General features: G+C 55.1%; 1 protein-coding gene across 1 annotated transcript; it reads right to left on the reverse strand.

The window, feature by feature from the left end:
* Positions 1 to 1,265: 1,265 nt before the first annotated feature.
* TACR2 (tachykinin receptor 2) lies at positions 1,266 to 13,541 on the reverse strand. Its single transcript, XM_036264844.1, has 5 exons — positions 13,150 to 13,541; positions 9,052 to 9,246; positions 6,927 to 7,080; positions 5,300 to 5,496; positions 1,266 to 1,482 (listed from the first exon to the last, which is right to left on the reverse strand). Exons 1-5 carry the CDS (start codon positions 13,539 to 13,541, stop codon positions 1,266 to 1,268), a joined length of 1,155 nt encoding a protein of 384 aa, XP_036120737.1.
* Between the last annotated feature and the right edge of the window lie 781 nt (positions 13,542 to 14,322).

Consider the following 14,322-nt stretch of genomic DNA (forward strand, 5'->3'; position numbering starts at 1 on the left):
CTCACAGCTGGTTGGTGGATCCCGCATCAGCCTGCATTCTGGTGCCTACGACTGAGGTGCTGTGAGTGTCCCAGCCGTGACTACAGCCCTAGTGGCTTCCCCAGGACTGACCGCATGCTCACTCGGTGTGGGGAGACCAGAGTCCCTTTATTTGGCACAGCCAGTGCCAGTGGCACAGTGATCTTTGTGGAGAACACACAACATTAAACAGTCTGGATGTTCATTTACAGTGTTAATGGCTCTCCCCGGGGCACAGGGGGGGAGTTGGCAAGCGGGGAGAGCCTGTGCCCTTGGGCCAGGCCTGCGGCTCCGGGGAGCCCGGGCAGTTGGTGGTGTCTGCCTGCCACCTTCTTGCTGTGGAAGTCAGGGTGAGAGCCGTGCTCCTGACTGCAGGGGTCCCTGTGGAGCGGCTGGCGTGCTAGGAGCACGTCGTGGCTGCTGCGTAGTGCACTTAGTCTGCGTTTGGCCTGGGGGTTTGTAGGCGTCACTTCCTTCAGCCTCACAGCCAACTGGGAGAGAAGAGCTGAGGGTCAGAGTGACTTGTCTCAAACCTCCTTTGACTTTTTTCTTCCCAATTTTCAATCCTTTTGACTCTTAACCACCATCTGAGTTCTTAGATGCCAAGGCTGAGAGGCCCAGGATCAACTCAGAGGTGATGCTTATCCTTAACCTGATAATGAATTGGTGTCTGCCCACAGGTGTGCTTTATTTACCCAACATTTATAAAAACGCGAGCCAAATGTAACAAGTCTGGAAGTGTCGCGAATTTGGATTTCTGGCTTCTCTTGACAGAAGATCTGGGAACAGTGGGGTCCCTTTACCACATGGCAACATTTGTCCAGAGCTGATCAGCTACTGTCCCCTTTGGATGCCACTGTCCTCTCGTTTGCCACAGTCCTCACCATTCTCTATCACCCCACACTGGAAGCCAGTTGCCTTTTGTCATCATATTTGCAGTTTTTCTTTTATACTGGATCCAACTTACTCATTACGTTGTGTGCCCAGGAAGGCGTCCGACCTGGCAACTCCTGGACTAGATGTGTCAGCTCCCACTTTGACTCCTAGTGGATCCCCAGAAGCACTGTCTTTGGGAGGAAAGGCTGGGTCCTCTTAAAGTTAGCGTCCACTGTAGAGTTCCCGGCTCTGTCTTGTTTCTGCATCGACGTATTGAAGAGTGAGGCGTGGGCCACATGTTCAGACGTGGTCTCTTGATGTGCTGCTTCTCCAAGGGTGCTAAGCCTCACCCTGCAGCCAGGCACAAGGCTTCAGGATTCGATAGGCACCCCAACTTGGGGACCCCCAGGCTGCCCACTGGTAGCCTCAGATGGGGCCACATCCCCATTCATGAACAGCGTCTCTTTAGTGTGACACCTGTTGACTCTCCTGGAGAGAGAGGGGGTGTGAGTCAGCTCCACCTTATCCTCCTCAGTTGGCGTGACCCACGGGCAGCAGCGAAAAGCGATCCGGAAGCCAGAGCGAAACCTGGGGGATGGAGGGTCAGCTTGAGCAGGGGTGAAGGGGCAGTTACTACAGCTTCTCCCACCTCTAGGAGCCCATCTCCCTTCGGGGAAAGGCACTGCCTCACTCCTGAGAACCGCCATTGCTCGGGCCCTGCAGAGACACAGTCTTTCATGGATTTGAATTTTGGAAACAGCCGGAAGTAATGGGAGCTAAGTCTAGTGATTGGAGTGGGTGATTGAGCTGAATGAAGTACACCATTTGTTATAACCAACGACAAAAAGAAACCAAGTACAAATTATACAGAAACACTTTCTCATTTGACTGGTTAATGGGCTTCTACAGTAATATTCATAGGAGTCTTAACAAATTGGGGCTTTGGCAATGTTGGGGGAAATAAGGATGCTCTCCCAAGGGGACAGCTTTGAAAGAAAATAATACACTTGCACCCAGTGGTTGAGCGTTCACCCGTGAAGAGGTCACCGGTTCAATTCCTGGTCAGGGCACATGCCCATGTTGTGGGCCCGATCCCCAGTGAGGGGCACGGGGGAGGCAGCCAGTCGATGTTCTCTCTCATTAATGCTTGTCTCTCTCTCCCTCTCCCTTCCTTTCTCTCTAAAACCAATAAAGAAAAATAAATAAATAAAAATTAAAAAAGAAAATATACACTTGGTACATTTGCTTAAAAAATAACTCCTGCCTGGCCGGTGTGGCTCAGAGATTGAGTATCGACCCACGCACCAAGAGGTCACCGGTTCAATTCCCGGTCGGGGCACATGCCCAGGTTGTGGGCCAGATCCCCAGTGGGGGCATGCAGGAGGCAGCCAATTGATGTTCTCTCTCATCGATGTTTCTCTCCCTCTCCCGTCCTCTTTCTCTCAAATCAATAAAGGAAAAAATGAAATAAAATAAATAAATAAAAAATAACTCCCACCACCACCAAAATCGAGATTAAAAAAAAAAAAAAATGAACAACTCTCCCTGTGGCATCTCTGAGATTATAATTAAAGATCCACACGCAAATGAGAGGTAAGAGGAAGCAGACGGGTGGAAGAAGTGAGCTGCAGAAGGTGGACACTGGCCTGTCAGAGAGGAAGACAAACAAGACCCTGAGTGGCAGCCGAGAGGGAGAACTGTGTTGTTTGTTCCCAGGAGCCACAGGGTCCCGTGTTCCAGAAAAGCACGTCGAGTTTTGGTTCCTTGCCTTGTAGCTCTACAAGACTCCATGGTGTGGCCCAGCAAATGCCTGTATGATGGGAGCTTAGTGGCCACACTCACACCCAGCATGCCCCCGCCTGAGCTAACCATCACCCCCCACGCCCCTCACAGTCGTCTGCATCTCCGTCCCTGGGAGTCACCCTTGATCTCTCATGCCGTCTCCCCTCCATCAAATTCTGTTGGCTTTACCTTAGCAATAGCCAGACTCTGACCACTTTTCACCCCAGTCTAAACCCACCATCTCTTGCCTGGATTACCTCAATAGCCTAACCATCTACCTCCCTGTGTCTCCCCTTGCCTCGCTGAGGTCCAGTTCCAGCACAGCTCCGCGCTGACTCCTTTCAAGGAGAAGTCAGAGCATGTGTCTCCAGGGCCCAGCCACACAGGGCTCCAGGTCAGAGTACCAGCCCTGTCCTTCCCTTGACCCCAGGGCCTTTGCTCGCTGTTCATCTGCCTGGAACTCTTCCCTAGACAGGGCCCACTTAATCCTCAAGCCCTTGCTCTAAAGTCTCCTCAACAGCCCAGCCAGCGTGGCTCAGTGGCTGAGCACCAACCATGCACTAGGAGGTTGCCCGTTCGATTCCCGGTCGGGGCACATGCCCAGGTTGTGGGCCTGATCCCCAGTGGGGGCATGCAGAAGACAGCCAATCAATGTTCTCTCTCATCGATGTTTCTATCCCTCTCCCTTCCTCTTTCTCTAAAATCAATAAAGAAAAAAAATATTAAAAAAAAGACTCCTCAATAAGGCCTACCCTGACCATCCTTTAAAATTGTACCCCCTGCCCATGACTTCCCCCAGCCCTTCCTGTCTTCCCTCACCCAGCTCTCGTTTCTCCTTTTTCCTGTAGGACTTACCACCTAACACACTATGCGATTCATGTACTTACTAGGTTTGCTTATCGCCTTACTAGGTTTGCCCTCACCAGAATGTCAGCTCCCCGAGGCAAGGAGCATTGTTTCTGTTCACTGGTGTCTCCCTGTGGGGCACACATGGCCCCTTGGTGAACATATTCTCAATGAAGCTTCCCGCCAGGAGCACAGCCCGCTTGACAGCTAGTGTCATCAAATACTGAGTGATTCAGAACTTATTTCAGGAACTTGGAGAGTCCCTTGGAGAAATAGAGCCCCGAGGACTGTGTCCTTAGGTGGCAGGAGAGTGACCAACACACAGACACTGAGTGCTGGTGGCCCCTCCCTCAAGTGACGTCCCTCCCGAGTTCTCCCTCCGGCACGCTGCATGCAAGAGAAGTGTGGTGTGGGGTGAGGTTACAGGCTGCAGAGAGACATGGATGCTGGCTCCACTGCTTGCTGAGTCAGGAGAGTCATTTCTGAGGCTCAGTTTCCTCATCTGTAAAATGGGACTAACGCCTTCCTCCCTCTATATCTACTTCCCTTGCAGGAGACAACTGAAGGTTGTGGCACCCATTAAACACTCAAAAAATGTAGTTTTCCCACTTCCTTCTGGCCTTCCCCAGGTGGGAAGGATGTCTGAACAACAAAGACCCTAATGGCAGGAGTGGCCCGGACATGTGGGCAGGGAGGTGGTAAAAAGGCTTGAACAAAGAGGCCCAGGGCCAATGTTGCCCATATCACTCTCCTGTTAAGGCCAGGACTCAGGGTCCACCTCTTGGATCCTCCGACCTGACCCCGCCGTCGGTTTTCTGAGGCTGCATGGCCTGCTCTGCCAGCCAGACTGCTGGGTGCTGGGTTTTCTGCCTGGCCCAGCACCCCCCACCTTTCCAAGTGCCCCAGAACAAATGCCAGGCCGTCTCTGGGACTCTGCTTCCCCAGAAGTATAAAAGTGGGGAGAGCCAGATGGTGTCTGAGGAGTGAGAGCTGGGCTCCATCCTCCCTGGCTGCTTCCCAGCTGCCCCGAAAGCCCCTGATGGCAGGAGATGCACTGTGATCACCCCAGGGAGCAGGCGGCTCCTCTGTCGGATCTGGCCCTGGGACTGCGACTGAGTGTTCATACTGCTGGGCTCGGGACTTCTCACCCAAGGCAAGTCCTTGGTTCTTCCTCATTGCAGGAAGCTCTTAAAATTCAGCACAGTCCGGCCGGTGTGGCTCAGTGGTTGAGTGTCAACCCATACACCAAGAGGTTGCCAGTTCGATTCCCAGTCAAGACACATGCCCAGGTTGTGGACCTGATCCCCAGTGGGGGGGCATGCAGGAGGCGGCCAATCGATGTTCTCTCTCATTGATGTTTCTATCTCTCTCTCCCTCTCCCTTCCTCTCTCTACAAAATCACTAAAGGGGAAAAAAACCGTCAGCACAGATGAAGTCTTTTACCTTGGCTCCTTCCTTCCTCCCCCTCTGTTTGTCCTCCTGCCTCTCTCTGACTCTCCCCCTCCCTCCATCTCTCTGTCCCTCCCTTCTCTCCTTTTGTTCCATACGTAACCCCCCCCCCCCCAAGAGAAAGCAAGAGCAGACAAATGGTGAGAACAATGGGGCAAGGCTTTGGGGAGGAGGTGGGGCCCAGACCAGAGGGAGGAATGTGCTGTGGGCTCGCTGTGAGGATGGTAATCCCATGTGGGGGTGGGGGCACAAGGGCACAGGTGAGCCCAGATGGGGACAGGCCACAGGGCCCCGAGAACTGAGGAGAGGGGTGGGGATGAGGACTCACCTGCGGTTGAGGCAGCAATAGATGATGGGATTGTACATGGCGGAGCTCATAGCCAGCCATAAGAGCGCCAGGTAGACCTGCTGAATGAACTTGTGGCAGTAGATGTCTTCCTGGAAGTGGCCCAGGATGAAGTAGAGGTGGTAGGGAAGCCAGCAGATGGCAAACGTCACCACCACCAGCACCATGGTCTTCACAAACTGGTCCAGGAAAGGCTTAAGTCACTGCTCAGCCTGGAAGCCCCAAGCCCCGATCCTCCCAGGGGTGGGGGTGGGGTGCCCCTCTGGCCAGCCTGGAAAGCCCTCAACAAGCAGGTCCTGTCTACCACTGTGGCCTCAGTCCCCTGGAGCATCTGCTGCTCAGACACTCCTGGGCCCTCCATCTTGGGCCTTGTGCTCAGCCTGGTCCCTCTGTCCACACTGCTGCCTTTCCTTTGAAGTCCTCACACTTCAAAGCCCAACTCAGTGTCCACTTCCCTTAAAAGGCATCCTGAATCCCTTGTGGATGAGCACTCACTCCTAACCACATCCTTTGGGGAGTCCCTACGCCAGCTATGGGTTTCCAGCCCCACTGCCCTCCCTGGGGTCTGTGTCTGCCACAGCCCTTCCATCCAGAGGTATGAGGCTCCAATCTGGGACCCCAACCTCTGCCAGGGCCCAGCCACAGCCCTTCCATCCAGAGGTATGAGGCTCCAATCTGGGACCCCAACCTCTGCCAGGGCCCAGCCACAGCCCTTCCATCCAGAGGTATGAGGCTCCAATCTGGGACCCCAGCCTCTGCCAGGGCCCAGCCACAGCCCTTCCATCCAGAGGTATGAGGCTCCAATCTGGGACCCCAGCCTCTGCCAGGGCCCAGCCGACATTTCCCCTCTCATGGTTGGTTTCAGCAGGTGTCCTTGAGTGTGGCCCAGTACCCCATGGGATGGAAGACAAGCCAGGGCTGGCACATGGGGACCAGCTCTCCGTGAGGAGGAAGTCCCAAATGGTGTTCTATATCCAACCACCTCCCCGAATTGCCCTGAAAAATTCCGAACAGTACATGAGAAGTTGAGACTTTGACCTGATACATGATATGATCAGCCCATTACCTCCCTGCTCACCTAACAGGAAGCGGGCAAAGCAAAGATAAGCTTTTGACAGGGTATCAGGATCCCTGGAGCCCTGAGCAGGGGCACTGCACTTCCTTTGGAAACTGAGACATGATGTAGCTGCACTGCAGTCCCGTGTCCATGATCTCGGGTCTGCAGTTCCCGCATCTGAGAACATGCCTGTGATTCTATCAAGGAGCCTTCTGTAGTTCTGTGGGACTTCTTAAGTTAAATATTCTGATTACTCAAAAAGTGTAAGATTTTAAGATTCTGTCATTCTAAAGTTCTTGGAAGAATCTGAAATTCTGTGGGGCTTAAGGGTTCCCTGATTCCCTAACATTCTGCGAAGTCCCTGTAACTTGGAGTTTGGCCAAAGACCAAGACCTGCCCGAGGAGAAAGAATTCAGGCTCTGGCCAGGGACTTGGGACCCCGGCTAGTTGCCAGTGGATCCTGTGCTCCGCGGCGCCCCCTGGAGGGCGATCCTGGAGCCTGGAGCCCGGAGGAGCGGCCCCGCCCCGGCGCGCCCCGCCCCCGGCGCCCACCTTCTTCTTGGCCAGCAGGTAGTGCGTGTTGGCGCCGTGCGCGTGGTACCCGGGGACCGCGCATCTCCAGAGCGTGAAGCCGATGACGCTGTAGGCAAAGAACATCACCACGAGAGGCAGGAAGTAGATGAGGACGATCACGGCGAGGTGGTACCTGGAGGGAGAGCCAAAGGCGGGGCAGCGGCGGTCCGGGGGCGACTTGAGCACCCGCCAGCGCTCAGTACCTTGGACCCCGCGGGCGCCCCTGAGCGGCCCTTGAGTTGCCCGCGGCGAGCCAGCCTGGGCGGCTCCGGAGGCCTTAGTTTGACTTAAAGACAGTAAATAAGTAAAGGCAACACTAGCCAGCACAGGTGCCCAAAGAGGGCTTCCCGCTGCGAAAGGACGCCAGGTTAGCCTGCGTCGGCCCAGGTGACAGACAAGTGCCAGCAGAGGACGCAATGGGAATTCCTCACCCACCCCCCACGCTCAACAATTCGGAGTGTTTTCTCCCAGAATCGTGTGCGCACCGTGCTGCCTGCATCAGGGTCGGAACCCGCCACGCCGGAGAGCCGGTGCTCGGTACCCTCGGCTCCGCCCGGTCCGCTTCCCAGGGAGAGGAGGCCCGACGGAGGCGGAGAAACGGCGCCTCCCAGTGGCCAGTCTTCTCTCCATCCCTCCCGGAGCCAAAAACCCGAGCGCTTCGCTGCAGGCGCCGCTCTGGAGCCCTGAGTCCTTCCGCGAAGCTGGGGTACCGCGCAGGGACGAGACCCGGGCGGGGCCTGCCCTCGAGGCCCAACAGCCCCCCGAAACAGGCTTCTCAGAGGAACGGCGCCTTCCCCAGTGCTGAAGGCCCGGGCTCAGCACCGACGGAGACCGGTGTCAGGGGAGGGGTCTGGAGGAGGCGGGGTGGGGGCTGTGTCGCCATGGTGACCTGGCAGCCCCGGCCCAGAGCAGGCACATCCTCGGGCTTGGGGCAGCGGGGTCCTATTGGACTAAATCTGATGCCTGCAGTTTGTTTGCACGTGTCCCCTATTTAAACTACCACACAGAGGCGCCGGCTCTGGCGGACATGGTGCTGAGGGCCTGGCGTACATTTTCTCCTTTGTGCTCACAACTATCCTTGAACAAGGTTCCTTTACTAATAATCCCCATTTGAGAGAGAAGGGGCCAAAGGCTCAGAGAGGTTAAGTGACTACGAAGGGTCTTCCAGCCAGCAGGGCGCAGGGCAGGGCTCTATCCCAGCTGCTGACTCCAAACCTCGACCAGTTCTTTATCCTCTACTATCCACCATGCCGTGCTTGGGGATCAGGAAGCCACACCGTGAGTACTAGGCAAATGGAGGCCCAGAAAGGGAAAGGACTTACCCAGGGTCACACAGCAACTGGACCATGCTGAGTTTTATTTTACCCCACACCCACCCCAGAGCCCTTGGTGCCCACCTCAGCACCAGGCAGGCACCAGGCATCCTCCCCAAAACACCCCCGGCTCCATCACTGACCCTTTCTTTCTGCTTCAATACCCTGACCCTTGTGGCCTGAGCTTTTACAGTGCCCTCCCCAAACACACACCCACACACACATTCCTGAACACGTACCTGTGTGCACACACGCCCACAAGCACATCCACATACACACACACACTAACACACACAGACAGGATGGGTGCGTCTGCGTGTGTAGTGGCACATGCACATGTGCACACACCGTATCCTCAACTGAGGGTGTGCACATCCTGCTTTAAGTGACAGAGGGGGAGGAGGTTGCACTCTGAAGCAGGACTGCCTATGTTTAACTCTTCACTTCACCTCTTACTAGCCCTATGGTCTTGGGCACATTACTTAGCCTCAGTTTTCTCAGCTGAAAAATGGGAAGAAAAATAATACATACTCCATAATGTTAGGAGAAGTAAATGAGTTCATATATGTATATGCTTAGAACAAGCCTGACACTTAGTACGTGATGTTCCTTTTAGTACATACGTGTACTTACACTAACCCAAGTACACTCATAGACACATGTATGCACCCACATGCACATACTGCAAATGTGTACATGCAAGTGTGTGCACACATGCACACACAAGCACACACATTGTCATATGCACGTGCATGCACACACCACACTTCCCCCCCACCCCTAGGCCTTACCAAAGTAGCATCTTGCTGCCATTGTTTTCGGGCCAGTCCACTATGCACTTAGTGGCTCCCTCGTCCATGACGATGGTGGAGTAGAAACACTGGGGAAAGGCGAGTGCCAAGGCCACCAGCCAGATGCTAGCAATAACTGCTTTGGTGCCAGGAGCTGAGAGCCGTGGCTGGAAGGGGTGGACGATGGCCATATACCTGTGAGCGAAGGGCGGTATGAACAGTGGGCACCTCCTACCAGACCAGCCCCTATCCTCTCTCCCTCCAGCCCCGTTCTCCACACTGCTGCTGGTGACTTTCCCACAGCCACATGGCATGCGGGTGGCCTAACCCCCAGCCCAGGCCCCTACTGCACCGCCTCCCTCTGAGTATGGACTTGCTCTCAGATGGCCACAAGAGAGCGGTGTGGCCACATTGGATGTCCATCTCAGGACACTTGTCTGAAACAGCCCTGCCGAGCCCCTTAGCCCTAGGCCAGTCCCTCTTCTGTTCAGAAACATTAGCAGAGCCCGGCAGTCTCCTGGACGAAGCCCAAAGCAGCCCTGCCCAGCAGCTCTCAGAAGCGGTGGAAATGCTCTGTGTACGCACTGTCCTGTTCGGTAGCCACTAACACACGTGGCCAACATGACCAAGGAACTCAGATTTAAATTTTAATTAGCTATAAGTTAAATAGGCACATACGGCTGTGGCTGTTATCGGGCAGTGCCGCCTACCCCTTCAGAGTGGCATTCAGTGCCCTGCGCACATGGACAGTGCACGTGCTTCCCGCTCCGGACCTGGCTCACTCTGGTGGTGGGACAGCCCTGTGTGTGTGGCCCTCCGCAGGTACAGCACAAGGATTACGATGACAGTCAGTTATACTGAAATACCATCATTAAAATATAAAGTAAATCTGGGACATAGTAATGCGTCCACTTCTTTAGCAAACACTAAACAACACAATCTAGTAGCAGGTCTGGTAAATTTTTTTGTTTTTTGTTTTTTTATCCTCACCTGAGGACATGTTTTGCATTTATCTTCAGATAGAGCAGGAGGGAAAGAAGGAGGAAGAGAGAGAAACATTGATATGAGAGAGACACATCGACTGGTTGCCATCCACACGACCCCAACCAGGTCCGGGGACAAACTGCAACTGAGGTACGTGCCCTTAGTGGGAACTGAACCCGGGACTCTCTGGTCCGCAGGTCAACGCTCTAACCGCTGAGCCCAACTGACCAGGGCTGGAAACGTAATTTTGAAGTAGTGATGAGTGTAGGTGACACTCTGAGATTTCTGCACAACAGAAGTGCTGGCGATATCTACTGCCGACAGTCCCAGGCGCTGCTGGAGTCCCAGCAAACCTGGCGTGCTGCCTACACCTGTAACTGTGATCTCCTCCAAGTTCATGACGCCTCATATTCCTGCCCACAGTCCGTGGTCACAGGCTGTCCATGTCTGGACTAGATCATTTGTGACCCTCCTCTCTCCCTACGCTGTGACAATGACCTTCTCCTGACTGTGGCCTGGCCCTGGCCCAGCTCTAGCCCTCGACAGCCTGGACCCAGGCCGAGTACCTTAGTAGGACAAGAGAGGTTGGCCGTGTTCCTCAAGGCTCTTGGCACCCCGCCCCCCATAGGCGGTACAGGCGACCAGAGGGTCCACTTGCGGGCTCCGGTGTCCTTCCTGTTCCAGGAGGTGGGACGGGAAAGGGCACTTTTCTTCTCGTTTAGTAGCGGAGCAGGCCTGGGGCTCGGGTTCGGCCTGATCCAGATTTGAATCCCGACTCCTCCCAGCCTTGGCGTCTCGAGCACATAACCTGAGCTCCCGGGACTCCGTTCTCATTTCCTCCTCTGCAAAGTGGGCTGGTCGTCATTCGTGCCACTAGGGTTCCTGTGCAGAGTGAGTGGGATGCCCGAGACCTGCCCGCAGGCAGCAGGGGCTCGGGGCTCGGGAGTGTGATTATTCTTATTCACCTTCTTCCTTTAAATTTACTGGAAATGGCTTTGGTCCTACAGGACCCCTGGTCTTCCTCCCTGGAGTTAATCTGAACCTTCGGACAAGGCAGGACAGTAGGAGACAGCCTCCCATTTTCTTTAGCCCTTGCCCCGAGCAGGGGAGCTTGTGTCTTGGGGTCTGGGGCATTAAGCGAGCAACTGACTCGGTGCCCGGGAGCATTTCCACCCGTGTCGGTGAGGACGCCCTCCTTGCTGCTCCTCACACACGGGCCTGCTCCGGCCACAGGCCTTCGCTGCTGCTGCGCTTTCTGGAACGTTCTTTCAACCCAGAGCCCAGGAGGCTCACTTTCTCACCACCCTCCTGTCTGCTCTAACCCACCCTCACGGTAAGGCCAGTCTGGCACCCTAACACTGCAACCTGCCCCCCCAGCACCTCAGGTCCCCTTTCCCTTTCCTAATACGTTCCCATGATCTCAAAATACAATATATAACTTATCTGTTTATTATGTCAATTCTCACCAGAGCAGGCATTTTTATCTGTCCCGCCCCCAGTGCCCAGCACAGTAGCTGTACGTAATAGAAATGAAGAACCGAAGGGCAAGTCTCCACAATTACCACCCTGGCCTGAGCCACTACCCTCTCTCACCTGGATTACTATTCAGCAGCCTCCCGCCCGGTCCCCTGCTCCCAGCCTGGCCTGAGCCACTATCCTCTCTCACCTGGATTACTATTCAGCAGCCTCCCGCCCGGTCCCCTGCTCCCAGCCTGGCCTGAGCCACTATCCTCTCTCACCTGGATTACTATTCAGCAGGCTCCCGCCCGGTCCCCTGCTCCCACCCTGGCCTGAGCCACTATCCTCTCTCACCTGGATTACTATTCAGCAGCCTCCCGCCCGGTCCCCTGCTCCCACCCTGGCCTGAGCCACTATCCTCTCTCACCTGGATTACTATTCAGCAGCCTCCCACCGGTCCCCTGCTCCCACCCTGGCCTCTCAAGTCCATTCACACGTCCCCCACCCCCTTCAAAAAGGAAGTTTTCGTGAGGTCATGATTTCAGGACTCTTTTTTCCCATTGGTATATATCCCAGTGCCTGAAACAGAGGACACACTCAAATACTTGCTGAGTAAAGGAAAGAAAGTCTTAGTGAGACTTTCAGATATTTCCAGGGGGGAAGAAGGGCCTTTTTGTGGCGGTGGTGGTGAGTGTGTCTGGGTTCCAGGCATCTGGCCCTCCCCCTGACTCGCTGGCTGACCTCGGGGCGTCCTGCCCATCTCTCTGGCCTGTTTCCTGGGTGCAAAATTGAAACATGGGACTCCAACATGGGATGAATGGTTTTTAAACTTTCTTTTTGCTTTTAATTAGTAGAAATAAACTTCTCAAATGAAATCTTCAGGGAGATTCCATAGTAAGACAGCCAAGCACAGAGACGAGAGCTGCTGTAGTGGAGAGGTTGCGGGGCTCATTGGCTGGGAGGGGGTGCGTGAGCCTCTTCAAACCATTTGGACAGGAGTCTGTGTCTCCCTGGGCCCCAGGCTCCTCCCTGCCTCCCACACTTGCCTGGTGTATTTCGTCTGTTTCTTGTTGTTTGTCGTCTGTCTCAACCACACTCCCTCGGGGACACACAGTTCCCTTCCTCTTGTACACCGGCCCTGCCTGCCCCATCCGGCTTTAAAAGGATCCCACAGCTGCCGCCGATCACTCCTCCATCCTCCCTGACACCCCCACAGAAGCCACAGTCTGCAGCGCTGAGAGAAGCCCGGGGGAAAGGATGGGCCCGTGTAATTCTATAACTGCATGCAATCTTACATTTCCCCCTCATATAATCTACCTAGGAATAGGAAAACCATATAAGCAATTTTCTTGTAGTAAAAGAAAGACACCACAGCAAAGATCAACTTCAGAAAGAACATTCCAGAAAGTTTCTAAAACACTGGACAACCATCTGGTATCAAGTTCTTCCTGTGTCTAACCTTAACCTTCCCTGCTTCAGTTCCCTAGTCCCCTGCCTTCCAGATACGCAGTTTTGGATCATGATCAGGTTGGGAGGCAATTCCCTGGGTTCTACACTTAACTTGCTGTGTGACTACGGGCAAGTCCCCAGCCCTGTCTGAGCCCCAGCAAAGTGGGCCGGCTCCCCCAGCTTCTCCCGAGCCCTACCCGCTCTTGCCTGTCTGCAGCGATGGCGGTCATGGAGTAGATGCTGACGAACATGACCGTGACAGGGAAGAGGTTCTGGAAATAGCAGAAGGCACGGCCAAAGTACCAGATGTTGTGGCTGGCGTAGATGAAGTTGAAGACAGCGTTGAAGGCGGCCATGCAGAGGTCGGCCAGGGCCAGGTTGACGATGAAGTAGTTGGTGACTGTGCGCATCCTCTGATGGGCCAGGATGATCCAGATGACCGTGGCATTGCCCGTCACGGCCACCAGCACGAGGGTCAGGTAGGCCACAGCCCACAGTGCCAGCTGCCAGCCCGGCATGGAGAAGACCGTGATGCCTGTGGTGTTGCTCTCAGGGCCAGATGAGATGTTGGCGTCCGTCACAACGGTACAAATCCCCATGGCTGCCTCTGGTCTGGGACAGGGGTCGCTCCTCAGCTCCTCCCGGACCCTGGTGCCCTGCCTGGATATGCTCTAGAAGAGAAATCCCGGGTGTGAGTATATGGGGAGCGAGGAGTAGGTGCAAAGCCAGGCACGTCAGGGAAACTTGGGGTCACTCTCCAGTCGCAAGCAGAGATGCGTCGGCTGAGTGGAGAGCGGGTTCCAGAGCCGTTGGCATTTCAGCTTCCCATGTCCCAGCCAGACTTCTCCAACGTCACCTGGAAATCTAGAGCCCAAGACACGGCCGCAGAGCAGGAGATATCCTTGTAAATGATCAGTCAACCCCTTCACGGCAGAAATGGAAACAGATTCCAAGGGGGGATGTGACCAGCCCAGGTCACTCGGTAAATTAGTGACAAGCCAGGACTCAAACCCAGGTCCCTCTTAATACTCTTCCGGAAGCGTTCTGGGTCAGAGGAGCACACAGCAGCAGGCTTTGGATTCCACAGGGCCGCTGGCTGTCTCTCAGGCTTGGGGCGCAGGTTGGGCTGCCAGCCCTCCGAGCCGCTGCCTTCTGCTCTTCCTGCGGGCGGGCGAGGCCTTGGCAGAGGTGCTGCCTGCTCACGAGATGGGGCTTTGGTTCCCGCCCCTCGTCCCGGCCCTGCTGGGATGGCCCAGCCTTGTCTCTTGAGGAAAGATTTAGGACTGGCTGCCAGGCAGGGAGAAATAGGGGCGGCAGGGGTGGGGTCTGGCATGGCGGGCACAGTCCTTGGTGGGGTGTTTATATTCAGCCCAGGCCAGG

This window comes from Molossus molossus, unplaced genomic scaffold (genome assembly GCF_014108415.1).
Source record: "Molossus molossus isolate mMolMol1 unplaced genomic scaffold, mMolMol1.p scaffold_m16_p_17, whole genome shotgun sequence".
Lineage (NCBI taxonomy): Eukaryota > Metazoa > Chordata > Mammalia > Chiroptera > Molossidae > Molossus > Molossus molossus.